Source organism: Mycteria americana, chromosome 9, assembly GCF_035582795.1.
Source record: "Mycteria americana isolate JAX WOST 10 ecotype Jacksonville Zoo and Gardens chromosome 9, USCA_MyAme_1.0, whole genome shotgun sequence".
Taxonomy (NCBI): domain Eukaryota; kingdom Metazoa; phylum Chordata; class Aves; order Ciconiiformes; family Ciconiidae; genus Mycteria; species Mycteria americana.
Genome location: NC_134373.1, coordinates 13652039 through 13678370, shown reverse-complemented (window position 1 = coordinate 13678370; position 26332 = coordinate 13652039). Strand labels below are relative to the sequence as shown.

The 26332-nt window shown below is 44.3% G+C and overlaps 1 protein-coding gene and 1 long non-coding RNA gene across 2 annotated transcripts in view; one reads left to right on the top strand and one right to left on the bottom strand.

Annotated features, from left to right (window-relative positions):
- On the top strand, positions 1–25880 carry LOC142414811 (uncharacterized). Its single transcript, XR_012777219.1, has 3 exons — positions 1–121; positions 2290–2391; positions 25793–25880. It is a non-coding gene; the product is annotated as an uncharacterized LOC142414811 (long non-coding RNA).
- Positions 5523–26332, bottom strand: part of CDK15 (cyclin dependent kinase 15) — a 37351-nt gene continuing 16541 nt past the window's right edge. Inside the window, exons 9-13 of the mRNA XM_075512521.1 lie at positions 25809–25902; positions 20839–20902; positions 13736–13784; positions 10984–11123; positions 5523–5650 (exon numbers count right to left, since the gene is read on the bottom strand). Coding sequence (XP_075368636.1) covers positions 5541–5650; positions 10984–11123; positions 13736–13784; positions 20839–20902; positions 25809–25902 — 457 coding nt within the window. The 3' untranslated portion in view covers positions 5523–5540. The remainder of the gene's footprint in view (positions 5651–10983; positions 11124–13735; positions 13785–20838; positions 20903–25808; positions 25903–26332) is intronic.

Here is a 26332-nt window from a genome sequence, read left to right as displayed (position 1 = left end):
AACAGTTTGATGACCCTCAAGCACAATGATCTCCATTTACATGCACTTCATAAACTCTCACCTGCTTTACCAAGGCATCCCACCTCTGCCAAGAGAAAGTCTTTTCTGGAAAAAAGGAAAGGTCAGTCCTGTGCTTCTGTGCCAATGTCTGGGATTTTTTGTGAGGTCTTCAACAGCAAACACCTAGATTTGAGATGGGCCCACATACATGATAGCAGTACTGAGCACGCACTTACCAGAACCCATTCGGTTATTACCTCAAAACAGAACATCAAACATCCAGATGTGACAGGGGATGACCACCCACATGAACTAGATGTGAGCAGGTTGGAGATAAGAAGAGCCTGAACTTCACAGCTTTTTCCTGCTCCTCCTTTCCCACTCCACACTCAGCCATGCATGAAGTCTGGTACTTCTCTGACCCCTTCATAATCTGATTCAGCTCACTAAAGCAATGAAAAACTAACCCAGCAAAAGAGTTAATAGTTTTCCACCTGTTTAGTGAGTTAAATCAGTTCATCAAGGGCTTAGAAAAGTGCCGGAGAGCAAAAGAGAGAAAGACTGTGAAGCTTGAAGCAGGGATGGAAATGGGGAAGCAGGACCGCCTTTTTCAGTGGCACCAACTTGGTACATGAATTCAGATGTGTTTCTTGTTACCTACTCTTCCTGACTCATTACAACACTACATCCATTTTCCCTGAGAGCTGTTGCCCCTGAGATTGTGCAGGCCAGGGGATGGAAAATCTACTGAGATCAGGACTCCTGATGTAAATAGTACTCCTGTTACTTTGGGAGAGGAGTGGTTCTGGGGCAATTTCTCTCTCTGATCTGGCATATTTAAGGCATTGGGCCTCCAATGTTGAGTTAATGAACAGAAGAGTGCTGGGTTGCAGCACATCCTTTTGCCAGGATCTTCCTGGCTTTCCACCCCTCCAGATACAGAGCTGGAAGGTATCATTCAGCCCTTTGGCAATTTAGCGTAAAAGCTTTGGCCATTATGGGGTAGCAGGTATGTAAAAGAGCAAAGCCATTCTCTCTGCTGCTCCAAGGCAGAAGAAATTTACAACTGATGTTCTGGACAGACACCACGAGGAAAGTGATTCAGTTCCCATCATTAGATCCCTCACTGCCCATGAATAACAAATCCTTTCATTTAACATATCTTGAGCATTTAGTGGCTCCCAGTTAGGAGCAGACATCCAGCCATAACCATTCCATGGCAGGCATTAGAGATCCTGTTTTTTCACTGCTCTTAGTCCACCCAACCATCTCCAAGGGTGCAAAAGGAATGCAGAACACCCCCTATCCCAACCTGGGCATAATTTACAGCCGCTCTGAACATGCATATGACAATGCAGCATAACTCAGAAGTAGAGAGCTATCTCCTACTTATGCAGCCAGCCATCCACTTCAGAAAAGCTTCTTATTTGTACCAGTTCTGAGAAGCTTTTGCAATGCAACAGCCAGTGCCAGTGTGCTTAAGAACTATTGTTTTTCTTCTAAAAAGGTTCCAAATGCCCTTCTCTCCACAAATAAACCTGCACAAGGGAAGCTGATACAGAGATACACACCTAAGTAGAACTCTATAGGATCCTCTAGTCTGATCTTGCTTATACTGCTGTGAGGTCACTGTAATATTATTCCAGATTCACTGCAGAGCAAATGAAAGGCAGAAGGTCCTAATATTGAGACAAATTTCTGTTCAGTATTGCAAAGGGAGGTCAGGCATTCACACTCACTTTGAGAGTGGCCAGTGTTTGGGAGATCTGGGTCACGCAATCTAGAGGTGGAAAGACTTTTGGGACATAGCTTGCCTTTTCATCAAGGCAGAGAACTTTAAGGACTGTCACGTAATATAAGGAATACCTCTTGTCCTCTTAACTGAGCAGTGCCTGCAGATAGTCTGTGTGCTCTTTTACGTAGCTAATCTATACGTTCCTGCAATTATGTCTATAGCAAGGGCAAAGGGGAACATAAAAAGTTGTGCTGCTTCCTGTCCAGATCTGCAGTGTTTGGTTAGCAAACAATGGAATGGGGTGGGGCTGGAGATATAGCTCCCTTACACTAAAATGTCACCTTCCAGCTCTTTCTATGGCTGCCACCCATTTCTCTGGTGTTTCCACATAGCTCCATGACTGGTTTTGTTCCAATGCCTCAATGCTCTGCATAATTCTTGCTCAGAGAAGTTCTCCCAGTCATGCCAGTGACACTGCTCAGATGAATAAGTATTCAAGAAGGTTTGCATGCCTGCACCTTAATGATTTATCTTTGTCTTCCTTTTCTTCCCAGATCTGCTGTGAGGTTACACCAAGGCTTCTGGTTTCTGATGTTCCAGAGCTGAGAAAAAGTATCCCAGATAACTGAAACCAAGCAGACTAGTACATGAACACAGTAAGTTACTTGCTTTCCCGATTCTTCCAGGAAGAATTCTATGAGAAATTTCACAGTAACTGTAGTTGGGAAAGAACTCTCTGATTTCCCCATATATCCTGATCAGCACTCACCTCAGATTAGCTTTCCTTCTCATAGTCTGTCAGCAGCCCTGAGATCAAGGAGATTAAAACACCCTGGTAACTATTAATGAGCCAGGACTCTCTGCAACAGCTGGACCAAAAATGGCCTGTGTTTGTCTGCATCTTAATTCTTTGCCATCTCCCCTCTGCTCATCAACACCTGCACACATTTGGGACCCAGTATAAGAAGACCCCTGAATTCAGCTCTAAGCAACCAGTCTGCAATGCACATGTCTAATGCTCTGCTGGTGTGGAACCAGTATGCTGGTAATCCTGTTAGTAATGGCAGAAGCTCCCTCTAGGAAATTATAACAAATAGTCTTAAACAATTCCCTTTGTTGACAACTTTATCCAAGAAACCATCTTCCCTGGAGACTTCACTCAACTTTTGACTAATCCTTTCCTTCCCTCAGGAGCTCTTTTGTTGAAGGAGATTGTAGGCAAACCCCAGGAATGACAGGTCTCTGTAAGCCTTGGATCAGCCTCTACATTCTTTCAATTGTCAGTCCCCATCTGTCCTGTTTGTACATCGATCTTCTGGTCCAGGGATCTCTCTATTAAGTGACACATGGCTGAGTTTATTCTGCAAGTTCAGTGTCCAGACTGTGCTGTTACATCTTCGTTGCCAAGTCAATCTTTCTGACATTGCTTTCTGAAAAACAAAAGGCAGGACATCTGCACAATTTCATTCTCTTCTACTGAAAGGTGATTTTTAAAAATGCCCCTCCTCCAACCAAACTCTGCCCTTGTTTTATACTCTCAAAGATTTTGCTTCATTTTGTCTATATCAAGAGTTATTTCAAAGGTCCTTGGTGTAATGGAGGGTAGAATCTGCCTCTGTTGCAAAGGAATTCTGTTAGGATAAAAATCCATGGCCTAAGTCCTGACTCAAAAGGAAAAATAAATCCTAATTCCAAATATTCTGCAGGGCTAGTGACTTCAGTTACTTTGCTTGTTAACAGTTGGTTTAGAACAAGCTCTAATCTTCGTGTAGATTCAGCTACACATAGCTAGTACAGTAGCACATACGCATAAGAGGTACTGCATTATTTATCTGCATTTTGAGAGGCAGCATGAGAACAGAAGCAGATTCCAATGATCCATACGTTCCTCCTCAGCAGGTAGAGGGAAAGAGGTGGAACAGGGTAGAAAATGGATGGAGTGTTGGCATGGAGTGTATATCACCCTGGGATAGACGCCTGGCACTATCTCTTCCCTTCCTGAAACCAGAAGGAGAACAAGGAGGAGACTGATGATGATGTTTTGTCCCTTGCTGTGTCGCTCAGGGCCCATGGATTCATGATTGACCCTGGTATGTTTGGTTTTTTGGTTTTGTCTATTTTTGTAACTTAACTCAGGTTGGACAGTGAAGGAAGGCTGGCCAGTTTCATTATGTTCCCAGGAAATTCCATTCTCTCATGTGCCAGCGTGAGGCTGTTGTGCTTTAGATGCCTATCTACCTCCGATTAGATTTGAAAAAGCATACAGAACCCCCTGCTTTCCATCGGTAGCCTATTAAAATGAGAAAAAAAAATGCTATTTCATTTATAACCTTGCTTGCATGTCTGAATCCGGATGCCTTTTTAAAAAAGAGCATTAATAATATGAACATTATCACTTATAGAATATTTTCCTGTAATGAAGTGCAGAAGAAAACTTGAGTTGACATGTAAGCTTGTTTAGTATGTTTTGTAAGCAGCTTTAAAAAAGGGACACAAACACTTTGAGGCCAGGTTAATATAAAAAAAAAAGAAAATGTTTAAGTGTATCTCCTACTATTTTCATGGTTTCACTATTTTAAATTATGTATTTGTGAAATACTCTCAAAATCAGTTAAGACTGGCCAAATCCAAGTTCATTGAACACTGAAGCATGAGTGCCCTCCTCAAGTGAGTTGTCCCAGAAGCCTTAGTGGAACTGACAACCAGCTTTTTTGGCAGGATTAATTCCTCTCTGATCACAGAGAGGGAATAGCCGCCCTGTCTGCACTTAGCTGAGCAGGTGAGAAGGGAATGTATTCAGGCTGCCTCCAAAACCCAATCTGGCCACAGGGCTGGCAGTGTCAGGTCCTTCTCAAAAGGACTCAAGGCTGTCCTGTCTGCCTGCTGTTGTCTACATGATGAGGACAGATGGGGTAGAGAGAGGCTGTGAGACCAGGCACTGAGTGCTGGGACCCTTCCTATGGCAGGTACGTGCCATCTACATGCATTTGAAAGCACAGATGGGTAGCTGAGGTTTGTCCTGCTATCACAGCTAGGTTGCCTCTTAGCTTGGCAGACAGTAAGACAGTCAAACTAATTTGGCCTCAAGACCAGTTTCCAGGTCTGCCCTGCAAGCACAGACCCAGCCGGTGACACTGACTGGACCCATGCCATTAACAAATGCACAAAGTAAACAAAGAGACAGGATATAATAAAAGGGTGTTTTCTGGTAATTTATTTCAATAACAGTGATTTTAAGTGATCTTTTGGTCTTCTGTAACAAACAGGAGATGAAAAATGTTGATGCTGAAGCATCATTTTGAGGTGTGTCATATTAAAATACTGATTAATTAAAACTAAGGATGTTAGGAGCTAAGGAGATTTTGCCTAGCTCTGCTCAGGTTCCATTGCGTGTAAAACCAAAACAAGTAAGCTGTAAAATGTGAACTCAATAGACAAGGACAAAGGTGAACAAAGCAATTTGGTCAGTTTAAGCAATGGGGAAATGAAGCAATATTTTGACTGGGGAGGCATCAGAGGAAAGGGCACTAGTCTGAGACTTGGGAATATGACGAAACAAACCCAAACCTCCCATGATACCACTGAGCATTGTGCATTGGGGGCCATTGGCTTGCTGATCTCTTCTCTCTGAATGTGAGATTTCCTACTTTGTCCTCAGCCTGGGATGTGGTCACCCAGCCCTGGGTATCAGTTCTGTTTTCACACCTTCAATACACAAAGGAATTCATGTGCTAAGGATGCTGGCAGCAGCTTCGACAGTGGCAACTATGTGCTTACCCAAGAATTAGTCAATCATCCCTGCTTTCTACCAAAACTTGCTTGAACCTCCTGAGAGATGGCCTTTTCGGTAAGAAACAAACAGGTCACAGATTTCAGGTTGCAGTCTCACTCCTGGAACTGCGAGCACTGATTGTCCTGTGGAAAAATCAGATTAAAGAGAAAGCTGCAAAATGGTCCTTTTCCTTCACTCTGCTACTTTCCTAATGCTCTCCTGTGACCTTAGCCACAATATAAACTAATTCAGGATCCTATTTCTCACAGCTCCATTCCTTCTGATTTTTTTGGAAAATGATTTCTTTAATCTAGGCACCCTTCTCTAGAAATCTCATCTATGGTTTCTTTTCTTTTTTCTTTTTCTTTTTCTTGGAGCAACCAGCAAAATATTATTTGGTAGAACAGTGGTGGGTATGCAACCCACTAATCAAAAGGATTCAAATGGATCTACGCACTGCCAAGCTCTCTCCTTCCCACCCAGCAGAGGGGGAAAAAAAGAAAAAGAAAAAAGAGATAGAGCGAAGGCACGGAGCTTCTCTCCTTCAGCAATCTCACAAATGCAAAACCTTCCACTCCAGTGACTCCTCATTAACTTACCAAATCTGACAGTCTAATTATCGTAGCTGCTTCACGCTTAGAATAAATAAATACTAAAGTGGGTGTTTAAAGAAATTGAGCAGTGAAATTCAGTCATCTAGACAGTCAATAGAGAGAGAGTTTATTTTAAATTTTTATATTCTTATGTATTTATATCATTTTAGGAAAGATAATGAGATAGTTGTCTTTCAGGCTAATTGAGTTCCTAGGCTCATGGTTGCTTGCTGTCACAATCTCAAACTTAGCTTTAACTTTTGTGCCTTAGAAATCTGATCACTACATCCCCATTTGCTCTTTTCTGCTGATAACTGGGTGAAGGCAGAAGTGCACCTCAGGATGGCAAACGACTACATGGGAGTTCCAGTCCAGATGTCTTTCAGGGCAAACAAGACAACTAAATCTTCTCAGATTTGCATTTAAGAGTGTTAAAGGGAAAGTGGAAGTTAAAGAAAACTCAGATATAACTTGCGATTAGACAAAACACAGGAAAATGTCTGCTAACCTCTGATGCAATAGCGCCTGCCTCCATGAAGGGTATTAACAGCACTCCCCCCCAAAAGCAGTTATCTCCCTGAACAATAAGACCTTTATAGAGATTCTCTGGCCTGAGATCAATGGGAGTCAGAGCATTTGAACCACGTCTGTAGGACTTTGTTTCCACAAGTCATGTGGGCCAAACTTTGCGCCAGTTGTGCTTTTGCAAGAGCATGAGCTGGGGAGTGAGCAAAGGAAACCTTCCTCCTTTTCCCATCTTCCTCTTTACCCTGTGCTCCTAAACAGGGCCCAGCACCTGCCAGCACGATGTCTGCTCCAGGCCAGCGCCTGGGGAAGAGTTTAAGCAGGGCAACATCTCCAGAGGCCTGTGCCCTTGGCATGCATCTGCTGTGATGTTGCAATGGCTCCTTCCTAGGGTGGTGGCTTAATGACATAATACAAAACCTCAGTGCCCTGTCAGTAGTTATGCAAGCAGACCTTCCACCACTGTGGAGATCAGGCCAGGTGAAGTAAGGGGTGTTCTTCCTGAGTTAAGCGAAGATTTGCTTTATCACCTCACAGAAAAGACTGCTTCTGGTTCAGGAGTGACAGCTGATTTGCTGCTCAACACCAACTTTGGTTTATTCCCTTAAGACACATTGTCAACCAGATTCATACACCTGGTGGGAACTTCACTTTCTAGGTGTCTGTATCTGATTTGCAGTGAAGGATATCCATTTGCTGTATACAGAGGTGGCAAAGCACAGAGGTAAAAAAATGTGACTATATAAACCTTTTAGCTATGTAGGAGAACCTAGGGAAAGCAGCCAACCCAAACAAGATGTCCATGAAAGCCAGCTCTTCTTTATACGTGCCCTGTGATAACATCTACCAGCGCTGGCTAATCCCAACAGTAATGGCGTTTTTGGTAGGCAATAGCTTGCAGCCTTAACCTCCTCATTGCCTACGCTTGCTTTGCATTAGTTTAGATGCAACAGGCATTAAAATGACAGTGCTCTGTCAACATCAAGCCTCCCTCCTCCTCCTTGTCTCTGAAAAGCTGAATAGCGGGCTGTTTTAGGAGAAACGCTACAGTGTCATCACCACCTGGCACACTGGTTTTGAATTGCTGGGGGGAGGTAACAACCAGAGACCAGCTGTACCCAAAGGGAGCAAAGCCAGGATCACATCCACACAACACACAATCCTCCACATGGACTAACTGCTGTGCCAACGGCATGCCCAGGGTTGAATGTCTCCTGAACTGTGAGAAAGGTCTATACTGAGCCTGGACATCGGTCTGGTGGGGACAGGATCTGAGTTGCCAGCGCAGGCTTCCCTGGCCCATGCGCCTGGGTTGTTTGGCCAGAGCTCTTCTTTCAATATGTTTTCTTGGGAGCACACTGCTACTAACCCCAAATCCCACTGCTCACCCTCCCTGCTTGCGAGCCTGCTCTAAAGCATTCGAGGGCAAAAGAGAGGGAAAATAAACCAAATCTATAACTAAGAATAATAAGCTGCAATTGTTACTGTGTCTGACCTGTCTGACAGCAGAGTGAGATACCTTCTCAGAAGGCCCTTTGCACTTCAGGACTGACACTGAGTTGAGAACACAGCTCATGCTTTCTTGATTCAAGGATCTCATCTTTCTTCCAGGAGTGATTAATTGGACAGAAAACATTCTGCTTTAGCAGGTGGCAAAGGGTTAGACTGAAGTTTTATCAGAGCTGCTGTAGTGCAGGGCTGCACTGCACAAAGATAATTGTCTCAGGATTGGCTTAGGCCAGAAAAAGGACAGCAAATGCTCCAGTTTTACGAAAGGTCATCACTGCCACCCCTTAGGCTACTAGCCACAGTGGAAGGAAACTGGAGAATCCCATGCTCCTCTCCTTCATTGCCATATCCAGAGGTGCTGGTGGTGTATATAGAATTAAGGCCACCAAGGCGATGAGTGGGGTTTGAACCTGGGCCTTAGCAGCCCCTTCTAGCGCTAGAGGCACAGGAGCAAGCAGCTGCAGGAGAGGCTCATCTGTGGACCAGCCCCACTCAGGGGAAGAGACTCTTCCTCTCTTACAGCGTGGGCTACTCTTCTTTTCTAGCACTTTGCATCCAAATGAGCATAAGCAACAGCAACCCGTTCCCTCTGCAGGAGCTGACCACCAGGAAGCAAAGAGCTCCTTGTTCCCTCTCCCCCTTCCCAGGGGCAGCAGCCAGCCTCTAGCCATTAGGATTCTCCTCAGTAATCAGAAACATGCTATTTGGAGGGGCACTTATCTTTGAAACACTGATTTCTCCAATTGTTTTTTCCCAGGAACTGACCTTTGAAAAACATCCTCTTGCTTCCAGCTTGTCATAGCAACTTTTAAAAAGGACAGTTATGGCTACAATTATTTCATAAAAATAGAAAATAATTTCTTATGGGAACCTTTTATTTTTTCAAATGTTATTTCACACTTTTTCTCTCACACACCTTGGGATCAGCCCCCTCCTCCTTTCACCTTTCATCTCCAGCTCATTCTTTGCCCTTCTGCTTTAACTTTCTCCTTCAGAGGATGGGGACTAATAGCCAGCATCCTCCAGAACAAAGTGGGAACAGAATATATTTAAAATTTGCACTGTGTTATCATAGCAACCAGAATTTTAAAATGATACAGTTAAATTCCAAAACAGTGTGATGCCAGAATGACACAAGAGAACAAATGTCTTACACAATTATGGCAATAGGGATGGCTACATGGGAAATTATTCAGAATTGCCTAATTTTACGGGCTTAATGAGTCACTCATGAATATGGTCCTGCATGATCATACTGTACTTGTTTCAGCGCTGCGCACTTTGATTCTGTTCCCAACACATTGGTTGCTATGATAACACCATGCAGTTTCCTGTCCACAAGGTACTTCTCACTGCAATATGGGGGATAATAAATACGGGATGGTGCATAAACCCAGGTGAAATGAATCTATATCCTCTCTGGCAGCATGTCGGAGAGATTGACACATTATGCCAATCTGTTTTCTCATTCCTTCTATTTCTCCTCACTCTCTCCCCTTCTCTCACACTGTCTGTCTCTGTACCTGTTTTTTTCCACACTCTCTCTCTCTCTCTCGGCACTGACACTTTCATCTTCTCCCTTGGGGATTGGAGATGTCACTGCGGGAAGTGCTTGTCCGCCTCTCCGGCAGCAGCAGAGCCCTGTGGCTTTGACAAACCTCATTTAATTGGGAGGAAGCCAGGAGGGTTTGAAAGAACTGAAACATCCACGAAACTCCTTTTATCAGGCATAATTTAAACTCTGCATGGAAAAAACCCTATATGTATAAAGAAAAGTCAACTTCCCTCCTGCTGTGCGTGCTCCCCTCCTCCCCCCCCCCGGCACAGGCAGGCTCCTGCGAGATTCCATCTTTTCATTTTTCTAAAAGTGTCAAAGTAGATTTGTGCTCTGTGGCTGGGTGAACAGAAAAGGAATGCAGATGTCTCTCACTCATGCACATACGCACACACAGCACCTTCTGAAGGGCGGTGGTTTGGGAGAGATGCTAGCTGGCTGCTCCTTCACTTGGGATGTGTTGCAGGAACCAGAAATTAAGTTTTCAAGTAGCTTGACAACACAGTCCAAGAAGGCTTCTTCTTAATTGCCCCTATCTTAAAAAAACCCCACCAAACTAACTAGTGTAGAGGGTGCCCAGGAGACAACGGGGAATGCGAGGGCTCCCTGGCCTGTTGCCCGATAGGAGGGAGCTTTTCCTAGTGAGGAACAGAACCTGTAGCTTGAGAGACCCTGTATTTATTGTCAGCTCAGGACAGGAGAGGCAGATCTGTGTGTATGCAGCTGTGTGCTTAAGAGAAGGGAGCAAGGGAAGAAGAAAATAAAGCAGGTAAAACTGAGGGAGAACTGATGCGACAGGGTACAAGGAACAGCTGTTGTCTCTGAACATCAAAAGGGAGCAGGAGGAGCGGTCCAAGGGAATTGGGGCTAGCACATCATGCTGAGCAGCTGGGAATGCAGGACATCAGGGGGGACCAGCATGTGAGTTACACTGAATATACAGTGTGAGCCAGCCCAAGGGAAAGCTCCCAGCCCCTGGGGTTACAGAACAGGGGAGAAACGACCTGTCAAAGCATATACACCTCTGCTTTGTAAATGTACCATGGCGGCAGCCCATCCAGGTCCCCTTCTAGTATTAACACCGTGGTCAAGTGGAAGAAAACAGAAAAGCAAGCTGTCAAATTTGCAATGGGATGTAAACTTTGCAGCATACGGGAGAGGGGAGGGAGGGCAGGCAGAAAAGAGAAACATGTCCAGGTGAATGGCAGAGACTTTCAAAGTACAGAAGAAACTCATAATAAATAGCATGTGAAGTAGCTCTTTCTTGGTGAGATGAAATCGAGAGTTAACTTACCAGCAGGAACTTGATAGAGCTGAGGAGGAAGAGGGCTGAAGAAGCCATGAAGAAGTGCATCTTGTGCAGAGATCCGGCCTCGAGGGAAGGCTGTAAGCATCCTGGAGGCCAAATCCTCTGCTGCTGGCACCCTGCTCAGCCTAGGAAAACAGGAGAAAAAATAGTGTAGGAGATGAGCACAAGCCAGAAAGCTGGAACCAGAACTTGACCCAGCCCTTCTCAGAGCTTGAGGCAGAGATAGTGGAGGGACACAGGGGAGCTGGATAAACCCACCCCAGCTATATAGCTTTCCAGGGCATTTGCTTTTCCATGTCAGTTTGATTATGTTGGAGTATATGCATCCAGGATTTCAGCTCAAACTCATGTTTTCAGAGGAATTTTGAAAATAAATTGTTATTTTTTAAAAAGAAGGTTTTAAGTAAAAGGGCAAATGCTGCTGGGGAGACTATATTTTACGTCGTAACTGGAATATCAGAGGTTGGTGTTACCAGTTTACAGTGACAATGCAAGTGCACAAAATAACCTGACTGGCCCACTGAGCAGCCCAGAGGTCAAAACTAAAAAACAAAAGAAAATACCATTTCTCCTTTTCCTACCCTAGTACAAGTAGTGCATCTGATTGCAAAATGTGTTGGGAATTCACGGAGATGAATCTGTTTCTCAGGACGAGTGCTTAAAATAGATGTAATACACACATGCTCCATGCCCAGCAAACACCAATGCCAAGTGGCTGCTTTCTAGAGCAGCACACAGCTGGGGACAAGGAAGTGGAAGAGAGAAAACAAACCAACAAGGAAACAAATAAAAATAGTCATTTAGTTTTACAGCTTTTACTTTGTTTGTTTGTTCTGATCATGTTTCAGCATCAGGAGGCCCATCAGAGCATGGCCTGTTGTGCTTCCTCCCTCGGCCCCCACTGGTGCTTCCCCTCCAAGTGACATCAGGCGCCTGGATCCCCCTGCCCCTGCACCCCCCCTCCCTACACAGGACATTTGACATGCTGACATTTTTATTTTGAGGAGATAAAATGTAAAAAAAATAAAGGAAAAAACAGAGAGAGAGAGATCCTGGGAAACAAATTTATAAAAGGTATCTGGGTAAGTAACTGCTGAATTCTCACCTCCAGCAAAACGATTTGAGCCCCTGCTGCCTTGGGGAGCAGGGACAGGACAGGGAGCCAAAGCATCCAGCCTGAGGCTGCTCGCTAGAGCTGCACCACAGGCTGCCCCTGCCATGGCAGGGTCTTACTGGAGACCCTCAGCCCCCTTGGTCCCTGCTGCTGCAGGCTCCCACACTGGGCAGCAACATGGTTCAGTGCTTCCCACCATGGCTCAGGCTTCCTGGTGGTGGCTGAGCTCTGCACAGAGCTCCCCTTTGATTTCTTAATTGGCCATGGAGAGTCATGGCTGAGCGGTCTGTGTGAAGCAGCTCTTTGCTTCTCAAGAGCCGAGCATGCCAAGGCAGCCATTCGGCCATACCAGCATAAGGACTCTGTAACACAGAGTTGGAGCTGGCCCACGTGCAGCCCAGAGCTCTGCTGCAGAGCTGCTGGGCCAGCCCGTCGGTATGGGGCTGTAATAGGGCTTGTCAAGGGATTATGGCCAAAAAGCAGAAATGCAATACAGCAGAGTTGCAAGGAATATAGTTCTTTCTTTGTTCAGGCTGAGAGAGGATTTGTTCTGTCCAGGACCTGTGTTATCAGGGTTTGGGACATGCTGAGCTTTGTGTGTTTCTGAAGATGTGCGTGACAATGGCTGGCATCTCAGCAACCTATGCTCTTCTCAAAACTTCATCATGTTTGTTCAGCCATTCAGAACAGCATCCGGGAAACCCAGCTCTGAAGGGCAGCATGCTTCCCTCCAAGCAGGGCTGGATCCCAAGCAATAAGCTGAACAGATAATAAACAGCACTGATGAAAAATGTGGTTATGTCCTCAAAGAATATTTGATTCCTGACCCGTGCATGAACACAGTCCTGAGGACAAATCCTGTCTAGTCTTTTCCTACATATCTATAAAGCCTGTTGTGTGCCTCAAAATCAGTATTGGGGGGGATTCTGTTTTAATGACTCTCTGAGCTAGGTTAGGGTACTTTGCCTGATTATAAATTTCTTTCACTGATACATATATATATTAGGTATATGTGTGTGTGTGTGTTCATATATATGCTTGAAAAATACTCCCTTCTCTTAGCACACTAGGGAGTGATTGGGCGGTGTTGGTGTGCCTAGTCAAGCCAAGGTATGTAACCATGGCCCTAGTCTCATAGCTTTTGGCCACTGAAGAATGTGATTTTTCCCCTCCTAACTAATCACAAGATTATTTCATTGTCTCCTGAAAATGCTGTCCTAGCACGTCTTCTTTACCACTGTTGAGCAACATTCCTACAGTCTGTTTCCAGAAATGAAAATTGGGACAGTGCAAAGTCTGTCTTCAGTCTGGGTAGGAGGGCCTGGGAAAGTACGACCTTCTGAATCAAACTGTGCCCTGCAAAAAGCTGCTCATAATGTCATTAAATCACTGCTTATCTGAGAATAATCACTACTCCTCTGAGAATAATAAACCCACTATGTGCCTACCTCTACTGCAATCTCTCAAAATCAGTTGCCTAACTGACGTTAGATCTGCTTGTTACTACAGAGCCACCCCGCTCTTCCTGAGCTTGCCAAAAGAGCTCATTTCAAGTTAAATGATTGCATAAAGAAACAAATAAACCCAGAGGCATTTTTGACATTGCCGTTATAGGTAGCTTACCTGTCACAGATGACTCGGAGTCTCTGAGGTCTCCTGGAAGCAACCAGTTCTAGAAAGTGTAATATGTAATCACAGGATTAAATGAAAATCAAGCCAAAAACCATTCTTTGAGCCCTTACAAAAAGCACGTGCTCAGAATTTCAAAAGGCCCTATAGAATCTGTCATCTTAGTATTTATAAATGTACATTATTCCTATAGGACTTGCATACCAGCATTGATGTTAATAAGGCTGTTCCAGTTCTGTAACTCTTTCCTTTCATACATCTGTGAATATAGGCCTTGGGCCTCCTTCTGTTACAGTGCGAGACTTAGCTTTGACTTCAATAAAAGCAGTATCAGTCCCTAAAGCCTTCACACGAAGGAAGCAGAAAGAGGTTTGCAGGCCTGAATCCCCAGCAATTGTCTTGGCTTACCAAGGGGGCTGCTGAGCTTCATGTATTGCCCTGTGGGCACACGGGACTTTTCTGCATGGATCTGGCAGAAAGACTGGGGATGGAGCAAAGGCACGTGGGTCCCACTCTCTTCTTGCCCACTGCTCTTGCTGTCAATCCCTCACTAAGTTTGTTATTCATCAAGTTAACCATTTTCATGCAGGCTTTGTACTTACTGATTCAAACATCTCTACCAGACTGGAACTTTGCAGAGTCTGCCGTTTTAGGAAGGCTGTGTTGTTGTCACTGTTTTTCAAGGACACATTTCTAAACATTGTGGAAAATGTAGAGGAATACATTCCTCAAATGTCTTCTTACAAAGCATGAATTTTCTCACGCTTAGATATGAATGAATGGCTTAAGCCTGGAAGATTTCCCCTTAGAGCTAAGCAATACAGACATTTTCTTGCATCAGAAAGGCTGTACTTTCTACCCAGCTACATTTTCCTGAGCACCATTTCTGACAGCAGAGATGAACGGTGCTCTAGCCATGGAAAGGAGAGCAGGAAGGGTGGTGTAGACCTCTCTTCCAAAACAGCCTGGACAAGCATTCCCCCCGGCAGTGAGACCACCAGGAGGCATGCGCCACTGGTCTGTTGCCAGTAGACTCAGAGCTCGGCTGGGGCTTATGCTGCACCATCCGAGAGCATCTGCCCTCCCTTCCTGCCCGGAAGCACCAGCCACATCATTCAGGGACAGAAGCTGCTGGCTGCAGGCAAAGCGGGAGTCCCCTCTGCCTTCGCCTGCGTGGCCGTTTCCAGAGTGCCAGGCCCAGGGGCTTGGTCACTCAGTGTCTGACTCGATGCACAGACAATTTGAAAAAGTGCAAATGACTGAACTTTTAGCACTTAACCTTTCCAACAGCAATCTTTCACCATTAAGCCAGGCAAGCAGGTTGTTAAACCTGTCTATCACAGGGCAAGTACCAGTTCACAACTGAAGTGTTCTCCTACACCCAAATACTAAGGTAATTGCTAAAGCAGTAAATGGCAATATAACCTGGGACAGGATTCATGACTGTTTAGGTGCCAGAGCACTGGAATTATTGCCAATATATAGAAGTTATATACTAGTATCTTGAACAGCCCCTTCCCAAATCAGTCACCGAGATTAACTCTGGCAGAAAATTCCTCTTGGATCTCTAATAACATTTTCTCTGGATCCTCTTTCCTGCATTTTGCCCCCTCGACTGTAATAAAAGTGTAGAAATAAATTGTCCATATTGAGTAGAGATGTAAAGTTTCCAGGCAGAATAGAAGAAAAACAATTTTAAAAATGGTTTGGAAAGGCATAAGATTTTTTTGTATGAGGTAGAAATTTTTACCTCTTCATAGAGCTAGCCAAAAACTTTCAGATGTTGCAACTTTCTGCCAGAAAATGTTGATTTGTGAGATGGAACCGTTCCATGACAATATATCAATTTCCTTTAATATTTAATAAAAATGTCAAGATTACTTAAATATTGTACTTTACTGAAATCTTTTAACATTAATATACTTTAATGAGTTTAACATAAAAGTTAAAAAATGCACATTCAGTTGATAACAGCAGGACAAAATGTTTCAATGATATCTAAGTGAAATGTCACTTTGTTTTTGTGGAGTGCATTTTCAGGATTAACATTCCAAAGAGGAAATAGGATTTTCTTTACATTACAGATAGAAATATCAGCTTGCTTACTGGGAACCAGGAGGAATACCTGAATTATAGTCTTTGCTGTCTCGAGCAAGCCTCTCAACTTAAATTTATCATTTATATAACCTGGAGATTAATAATTATCTACAAGGGGTAGTGTAAGAGCCAGTGAGCCAGCTACTGCTGTCCCTGTCCAAACACATCTCTCAGTGGAGAATTCTGCTTGAGTGAGGACTGCCAAACTTGCCACTTTGAGTATACAGAGCTTTGATTATAAATGGAAGATATGGGTAAGAAAACTGTGTCTCTGCTCAAGGATTTAATGCAGTTAACTAATCCACTTTAAATCAGTTCAGATTAATCTCCTGACTGACCCCATATAGACAAACCCTTAGAGAATGCCGAGGCCCCATTGTGTCGAGCAGGGTAAGAACAGAGCAGTAAATATTTTCCCTACTGTAAGATTAAGACCAATCTAAAATTGTAAAACAACGTAAACAGCTACTCCTTAAAGGTAAAAGATAAAGAATATTTGGATATCATTCGAAAAAGTGGATGAACTACTGATTTAATCATCTTACAATGATGATACAGATATAAAATGATGGGATTGTGTAGGGCTGATTGGCTTTTTTAACAATACGAGTAGATCTGAAAGGTAGTGCTTGGGTTTGTTATTTTCTATCCGTATGCAAGGCAGTGTGTGCTAATGAGGAAATACCTTCCTATATGAAAGCCCAGGTGGAAGTGGCTAATGAACTGATAATGAGGCAAGCAAGCCAGAGGACAAAAGTTAAACTTTCCTAATTGATGAAGAGAGAGAAAGAGGATGCCAAGTGCTGCTGGATGAAGGCGCTGGGGCTGCAGGCTCACAGAGAAAATTTCTCTCATTAGTGAAACCTCTGTGGCTGCAGGACAGAAGCAGAGCTCTGTCTGTGTGGCAGGCTGGAAACTGCAGTCTGTGCCCAGTGCCATACAGATAGGAAGTTTCCCTACAGCCTGGCCAGCATATATTGCACATTAGTTACGGTGCTGCTCTTCCCTTTGGGATCAAAGCCACAGGCAGTTTATTATGACAATAAAAATTTCATCGTTTTAGAATTCAGTTTCCAGCCATCCCATTTGTTAAATGAAGCATCAGCATCAAAAGTGAGATTAAAAAAAAAAAAAGGAAAAAAAAAAAGCACTCGGAGTGCAGACTTCATCTGCATTCTCAAAAATGTCATTTGAAGTTTCAGAGCCTGCTGCTTGTTGCCTCCATCTGCTGGTGACATTTTGGAAACGCAACAGATACTAAAAATCGGTATTCGGGAGCAGAAGTTGACTCTGGAAAGCTTCTAAATCTCTTTCAGCGTAGCAAAGCCTGCAGATATGTGAAAAACTAGGCTTAATTTAAAAGTCATTGCTGCATCTGAAAAAGCCCAGTGTAAAACCTGTGTCTGCTAAGTGAGATGATACTACCTGCAATAGGAAACTTCATTAGTCAGCCTGTGCGATAAATCAAGGAGTAAAGCCCACTCATAGCAAGTCCATCATGTTATAAACAAATAAGCACTGTTCCCCACTCTTTGGAATCCAAATGTCAGAAAAAGGAAACAAAAACCAACTCGGTACATTGGGCGCTCCAGTATTCCCAGTTTGGCAAAAGCACTAGCTTCATGTCATGGGCTGTGATTCCTAATCCTTTCCTGCCCTTGACCCCTGCTGTCTAGATTCAAACTTGTAACCATTAATGGGGCTGGATCAAAACACTGGCCTTCTGGTGTCACCAATGGTGTTTAGAGGGGATTTAAACTCCCTGCTTTTCAGCACAGTGAAATGAACACAGCAGTAGATTAATGCAAGGATTTGAGCTCACACAGCATGAGAGCTTTCAAAAATAGTGTTAACAGAGCTACAACTGCCTCTTTCAGGGGAAGCAAAATGAGGGGAACAGAACAAATGAACAAACACAGGGCAAAGCCTTGTCACTATGGGCAGGGCTCCTAAGCCTGGGCAGCCAGGGAGAGGGCCAGCAAGTGCGCTGAGACGTGGGGCAGGAGCTCTCCCAACCCTTCATGTTCTGCAGGAACTGATTCTCAAGCCAGGGCTGGGGTAAAACCGTGCTTTCAGGCCCCACGGCTGCTGTAGGGCTGGCCGCAGCAGAGTTGCTCACCCATCCTTCCTGTTCATCTGGAGTCAGGCACAGGTTGAGATTTTGGCAAACTGTAGGCAATAGGCATGAGGCCCATTTCTGAACTTCTTTGTGCAAGAAGGCACAGGGGCATAGGGTGGTCACATACTCCTTTGCACATTTCATCCCTTGCCAGTTGCCCATAGAGGGGGCAGGGGAGCTGCTCTTCCTCCAGCTGCCCTGCGTGTGCCTGGCTCGCAGACCCTACAGCCCATGCTGTATCTCATCCTCAGACTCTGCAGCAGGATGTGCTCAAGCGCACAGTAGTGACAGGAAAACATCTAAAGGTTTCCAGCTTTCATTTCAAAGATTCCTACTAACCCACCTGGCCCAGGAACCCTTCCAGTAACAACCTCAGTCTGGGGCTGAGCCTACACTGCTGAATCCAGTGGGAGTTTTGCCATCAACTTCAATGAGAATAGGATCACACCTCAGTGCTTTGTTTTGCCCGTGTTCGTTCCTTGCCTCGGGCAGGAACCTGTTTGTTTGTTTGCTGCCTGTGCTCACTGCGAACATCAATAGGACTAGCTAAAAGCATTCAAGCCATCAGATTTGGGGAAGCGCTCCAGAGTTTGTTTGCTTATCTGAACCGTCCCAGGCACTCAGATTCACACAACTGGGCTGGAAATAACCTCAAGAGAGAAGGTTTTCTCAGGCAGACTCCACAGCTTCCATTCGGGCTGAGCATGTCCTGTGGGGGGAAACAGCACTTGTACTTCAGGGAAGAGAGGGGAAGTGCATAGGAGCATGTGAATGGCAAATAGCTTTAAACAAAGAGACTAATTTGCCTTCTTACCAGCAGCCCCATCAAAAACTGACTTGATTTAGTTCATGACTAGGGCAAATAATCCAACCTTATATGACTAACCTCCTTCTATCCAGACTGGTTTGTATAATCCAGGTGTGAGCCAAGTGCTTGGTTCCAGTACGTGGCTGGAGCAGCTTGGAGCCCCTTAGGCAGGCTCTGAGGAGAGGAAAGGGATGCTGCCTCTCCAGCTGGCACAGCTATTGCCCCAAACACTGGCTCAGCACCCCTCTCCTATGTGTTTGCTAGCACGGTGGGATGCTCCCACAGGAAGGTGTCCTCTAACTCCTGCATTTCTGTCTGCTCCAGCCACAAAAGGCACCAGCATCACGGGATCACAGCACAGCACAGGTCAATTCTGCCCCACTGGAGTCCGTTAGGGAAACTTTCTATCAAGCCTGAAAGCAAGTCAGACTTGAAAACTGCTTATGATGACTAGATTTGTCTTTACTGGAGCTTTTTCCATGCTGCCTAGGTGCCAGCCCTGCCACCGGCACCCTCCATAGCAGAGGAGGACAGCACTGCTACTCAGACAAAATAGAGCTAAGCGGGAGTCACCACTCCGGGCAGTTCTGGGCACTCACACATGCTCTGTTGTCTGTACTAGTTTCTTTGCTAGCGTAGCCTTAATGCTCGCACTTTTAGATTGTCCCTCCATATATCATCAGGATACCTAATCATCTTCACTGAGAGTTTTTAGCCTTGTATGAGCAGATGACTGGCATAAAAAAAGTTCTTTGTGATCAGTTTGTCCCACGCACGAGCATTTCTTTCCTCCCAGACTACCCTTCCCAACTTGTAGACTACCCAGCCAAGCCTTCAACAACTTAGAGAAGAAAGTGCTTCCTCCAGCTGTCTGCTCTGTGCTTGCTCCCTATCCAAACTAAACTTGTTGTGGACAGCGACACATTCCCATTTCACGCTGGTTTGATTAATGTGTCTCAGCTAATTGTGTGAAGGATTCCAGTCCTTTCGACTGTGAGACCAGGTTATTGTTCAGCCAATCGCGGCTACCATGTGAAAATGGGGGCTGTTTAGTGTTCATGCACCAGAATCAAAGGAGGGGCATCTTGGACTGGGTCACAGAGCAACACCCACTTCTTTGAAAAGATGTTACTATGCTCTACTAAACCTGTAAACCCCTTGCTCAAAGCACGTCTTCTCCCTCCTCCTCTCCCCCCTGCTCTTTTTTCCCCCTTCCAGATAGACAGGCTTCCCCCACCACTCTCTTAGGGTATAAGTAAGAGAGAATGGCTAGATTGTAGATGGGTGGATTTCACATTCTAGGGTTTTTAATATTTCATTTTTATGTTTCTCTTAGAGAATGATCCTGCTGAGAGGCTGAGAATCAGTGCTCATCATTTCCCCCTCACTGACACTTGGATATATTTTCCCAAGAGAAAACATTAAACAAAAAGAGAGAAAAAGAGAGAAAGGGGGAGAGAGAGAGGGAGAGGGAGAGTGACTGAGCGAGCTTTTCAAAGCATACTTCTCAACCTGCCCACATCAAAATAAGAGACAACTGGCCCTTTGAAGTCCAGGACACAGACTTCTCTACCAGCCCATGCGGAAATAAAAGAAGCCAGCTTTATAAATCACACAGATTTCTCACCTTGCCCACATCAAAACCAGGGACAGTGACCTTTAAAACTGAGGTTTAAAGGCCCCCAAACCAATCTCCATAAAAATAAGGAGAGTTCAGATAAACTGTGTCTCCAGGTACCTGTCAGCTTTTCCAGTCTAAACCAGGAGACATTGGTCATTTGCACTGAGGAGTGGAGACTAACTACATTGTCAGCACTTGCAGCAGTGAAATCTTCCATCAGCTTGACATATACCCAGTGCCCAGTGAGGCAACTTTGCCACTCATGTACTTTTGCTTGTATCCTAGGCCAATCCCAGTGTTGTTGTAGGTCCTACAACACCACTATACTTAGTAGCTCAAGGGATTTAGTAACACTGATGCCCAGGACTTGTCATAATGAGAATTACTGACCCAAAAATTAAGTGGCTAGTGGCTCAGAGAAAAAGCTGGCATTCTTGTGAGTTAAATCCCACCTGGGTTATAGTTGGGGAGCTTGGAAAGTCCTGGCCAGGTGTCCTCAGTTGGGATGCCCAATACCTGTGCAAAAGAAGAAAGAGAGTGAGAAGAGCAATAACCTCTGTCTGCCAGTACCCTGCCTTGGTGTGGAGCTGGAGGAATCAGTCTTGATGGAGACAGACTGTGGCCTTTACTGTAAACCAGCACAGATTCACACTGCCCTGGCTGGTGCTGGATCTACCACTGTGCATGAAGGACACTGACATTTTAGCACTTGATTTTATAGCAGAAAGGGTCCTGCTGAGATTGAATGTCATTGCTGCTGGGAACATCAGTGAAGGCGTATGCAGCTTCACTGCCAGGTGCCACTCCTGCATGTGTTTGCCAGCCCAGGGGTCACATTGTTCAGCCCCTTTCGCCACTGAAGGTGTCCTCCTGTGCCAGAGCTGCACTGGGGACTTTGCCCACTTGCACTGGCAGCAGCCAATATGCTCAGCGGCAGCACTGGCCGTGAGCTGTGATAGAAACCCCTGCCGTTCTGAGGTGAAAAAGAAAAGCTGGCAGACAGGTGTACTGGCAGGTTCTAGAAAGCAGTCCTGTGTCTCATCCTGAAGGGTCCCGAGCTTCAGCAGTGTATTTGGCCTAAAGGGCCAAATATGAATTGTGGGCTTCAGAGGTAGGTCCTCACTGAGCAAAGTCTGGGTCAGTAAAGCCTCCTCCAACCTCATTTTAGTTGCTGAAATGTATGAGATCAAGGATATCTGGATTTCTGTGCTGGTTCCAGTTGCAGATATTTAGTGTTGTTATTATTATTACTTAGTGCATGCAAAGTGCCTTGTGCCTATTGATATGGATGAGTTGTGCTAAAGAGGCAAAGCCACATATTTAAGAAGAGTTCACAGCATGTGATATGGTATTATAAATCAGTACTGCTAACTCCAAGCATTCAAAGCTTATCATCCAGGCAACCCCCAAAATTATCAGATTTCCTTAAAAAACGGTGAAATTTTAACATGAAAAATGACAGGGTTTTTTATTCACTTTCTCTTCTCCAACATTAGATTTGTCTCACATTAGTTACACTTTGCATATGATAGACAATTCCTTTTCCTTAAAATGAAAGCTGAGATCTATGATATGGGGAACTTGGCCTTACAGAAACTTGTGATGAGATTGCAAGAAAACAGGCATCAGTAAAAAAATACATTAAAGAAGGAAGAGATGTAAAGCCTGGCTGTTGCAGTTGTTATGCATCTGGTAGCTGATTGTTTTTCTCACTCACAGTTGGGAAACAGCTGTGAGGACAATTACAGCTACCTGGAGAAGACAGCCAGCAGCAGGGACAGCATCTCACGTCTAGCACATATTAGCTTGGTGGTCTGTGGGGGGGAAGCAAGTTAGGGTGGCTTGCTGTGGCCCATATTTCCAAACTGCTTATGGACTCAGCCTGCCACAGCAAAGACCAAGGGGTAGGACCCTTGTCTCTGCTCACCTGTAAAATCAGTCTTGGAAGCTGCCCCAAATCAGTCTTGGAAGCTTGAAAGCTCCCCAAAGAGAAGGTGTCTTGCAGTGTTCAGCCATGCGAGGATGTTGGAAGGTGGTTCACACCGAGGGTAATTTGACAGCTCTAGATGAGAATGCATTCTTGACTGGTGTGTGTGTATCCTGTAAGTAGAGCAGGTCTGCCCAAAGCAACTCTGTGTGCCCAGGAAAGAGAGTTGGAATCTGAACCTGAATCCAGAATTTGCTCTTTTGCTACCCTCTTAGCTTTCCAGGAAGCCACAGCAAAACCTCTAAAATATTCTGCATTGAAAATCCAGGTGTGTGTTCTGAGGTGCCATCCCTGCATTCATCTGGGCCCTCATTCTTCAAAGTTGCTTGTGAGCCATTGGGCATCAGTCCAAAAGGCATCAGAGGGAGCTGGGGAAGTTCAGTATATAGTAACATCATACTCTCCAGGGTCAGCTCAGCACTCTGTCTTTCTTTGGTGAAGAATTTAAGAAAATAGTTATTTGTGCGTGCTTGTACTTTGCTACATAAGGTTTTCAGAAAATGCTTACATTTTTCTGAGTTGAGCTGTGAAAGCATTCAGAGCACCAATCACTGAATACTATATGAATATGGATTTATATTTATCTTTTCTGAGTCTTTTCTTTACAAAAGATGCTATTCCAACCCATGTATTTGGATCTGGTTTTGAATTTCCAAGGTAATGGGGCAGGTGATTTTTTTTCTTCTTTTATTTTTTTTCCCCCTGGATCTTTAATGAGATTCCTTGCCAAATTGGACAATAAGTTACATTTATTGAATTGAAATTAATTATACTCCAGGGATGTTTTATCTGTTGCGTATCTACCCTAAATCTAGCTGTTAACTCTCTGGTGCATGCCATCAGACAAAGCAAAACAGCTTCTCTATACTTGCTACTCTGCCATGCTTCCCCAAGCAGGCACTTTTTACTATAGTGAAAGGTCTTGGTGCAGCTCACTTGGTGCAGTCCACTTTGGAAGAGGCATAGTTTCAGCCAGAAACATATTTACAATGCCTGTATTTCAGCAAGCGCTTTAAGTTGGTATAAATCATTGTCCTCTCTCTGTGCCCTCTAACTGCTTGCTTCTCCTGTGATAAACCAGATGAAGGAATCAACCTAGCTGATTTTGCTGAGTTTTGTTGGGAAGCTATATTTTATGTTTTTTATAGAGAAGCCTTGTAGTCATTCATTTAGCACTTGTGACATGTTCACCTCAGCCACAGAAGCACGCTGGTGGCATGCTGCAGCCTAATGCAGCCCACATAAAGTCCTTCTCAGCACGATGTTGATCAGTAAGATGGAGTTTTTGAATGCAAAACCTATGCCTGATCTCTTGAAATTTGAATGATGGATCTTAAGTTTGTCGGGTTTGCTTACTCTCTATGCCATGAGAGAACTGGAGACACTGCAGTTCGCATTCACTTAGGCCATACTTCCATAACCAGCACTGCCAGCCTAAGTAGCTCCTTCCTCTTTGCCCCCTTCCCATTTGGTCCTGCTCCGGTGTCATCCCTTCATTAGTACTACTGGTCATTAGTGCTACTGTTTGCGCAGCCAGATGATAAACTGGGTAAATAAACTGTTCTCATTTAGAGTAACCCACCGAGAAAACCAAGTTACAGGTTCCCCAGTTCATGTAGCCCCACATATGACACAGGAGCAGGTGACACAGGAGCAGGAATGAGCAGCCAGGGATAGAGATGGGGGATAAAGACTGCTTAAGGTGGCACTTGCCTCTAGAAGAAATGTTGGTGAAATGACAGCTAGGCAGTCCTGATGATTCAACAGGACAAGCACATTTCACAGAATGTGGATTTTCCAGCTATATACCTATACGGTTTTTGAACCAACAGTCCTACATGGAGATAAGCATGCTGGATGATATAGACTCATGCACACAAATGCAGACAGTCTCTAAACCGGTGCAGGGTGCCTCTATTATTAGTACATGAAAGGAACTGACTATTAGAAAACAGTAGGAATCCCCGTTCAGAACCTCACACTCGGCAAAATATCTCAAGTTAGGCATCGAAAGCCTCTAAGGAGCTTTGAAATCTTGGCCTAACACAGAGCCTCATTCCAGGCTGTATAATAACACAAAACCTTCTGTGAAAGGCACTAATTATTTCATGGCTCTTAAAGCTTCCTCATGATTTTTAAATAAGGTTTTTTTGCCTTCTATAGCACAAATCCTATTAATCACGGTATAAGTTATAATACTAAAGAAATTATGATAGGACTATAACCCTCCAACTGCAAAACCACAGGAAATGTATCCAGAGATTTCAGGGCTGTAAGTGGAAGGATACCCTTCATTCACACTCTAGGAAACTGGACCCTGCCCTGGCTTTGAACCCTGTTAATTGGCCAAGTATGGGGGTTTTTTTTCTCAATAGTTCTTTTTTTTTTCACTCTCTATGAAAGAGAAATTCATCATTTATTTAAATGGACTGAACTCAAGTCTAAGAACTGGACCCACTTCTCTGTCTTTTTATCTCATTCTAGCTAAAAGCAGAGAGGAAAACCCTACCAGGCAGGAGTGTTTCTGGATGAAGGGATTAAGAAGGAAAAATCTGACTTACACAGACTTGAGGCTATAAAGTCCTTTCTCACTACTTTCCAAATATCAGTTTTCTGTAGTTTCTCCTTTGAAAACCCATGTTTGGGACACACTCTCTGCAGAAGAGTAAATCCCTGGGAGGAGATGTGAAAGGGCAGACACCTACAGGAAAACCCAATAGGAATCTATAGGTTGACCTTCCTGAAGAGTCAGTAACAGGGTCAGCAACGAGCAGTCAGGAACATGCAGAATCTGCTAGTGCTGGTAACTTCCTCAATTCTACCAAGCCTCACTAAGGATGTGGCTCTGTGTTTCAGTTTCCCCAGCAGAAAAAACAGCTTAAGAGGCTCCTGAATACGTCTGCTCTCACTCACTGCTGCCTTTATAAAGTAATTTCACACTTTCCATTATGCCAAAGCAGTCTCTAGGGCTGCACCATAAACTGGATGATACAAAATGTTCCAAGTTAAAACGAAGAAGGATCTCTGAAAAACCTCACAGTCTTGCCATTTTCAAGGTGGTTTAAGAGCAGCATTAGAGCTCCTTTGTGAGAATATGGTGTGCAGTATCCTACAGTAAGTAAAGGATTTAACAAGAAGGAATAGAATTTGCAGTACCTGCACACCTTTTATGCCTTCTTCAATTTGATGTCACTTTAATTGGCTTTAAATTTTTGATGAGACGACAAACATCAAAGGAAAGTCATTTGATTTACTCCTGTGTCTGTAAGAAAGTTGCCAACTATAAAATGGGTTACAAAGTCTGCTATGAGCTTGGCAGATTGGACCAAATTATTTCTGCTATTCACAGGACCTATGCTTAGGACTTCAAAATTAAGTAGGGGGCTGGAGCAACAGATTCTTTTTCTCTCCCATTTCAGGGTATATTTTACTCACCGCCCAGATCTTCGCCAGCTGTTCACAAGTACCAGAAGTTCCTGCAAATATTGGCTCGCCCTGGATCATTTCAACAAATATACAGCCTGCGCTCCTGCAAGAAACCCAAGGTATTAACTCATTCACGTACATGACATATATAATATGATTGTTGGGATGGGCAGGGGAGAAAGGAAGAGAGATAATTGTTGGAATGGAAATTTAGAAATCCTGATTTGTAAATGCAGAAATCCTGATATAAGCTGTAAACCCTATATATTTTGCAGCTCAAGTCTGAAAAGTACCAGTCTGATGTGTAGGTATTGTATACCCACCTCATGTCATCTAGTGAGAGTTTGTGTGTGTGCGTGAAGCAAGGCAGGACATGGGATGTCTGTATATATGTAAATAAATACAGGCTTCAGTGAAGGCTGATGTACCTCTACAGTACGGTGGTAGGCAGGATGTAGCATTATAAAAAACCCTACTGATTGTGGGAAGTCAGGAAGGTTTCCTTTGGGAAGGGCCATCTTATACATCCCTGG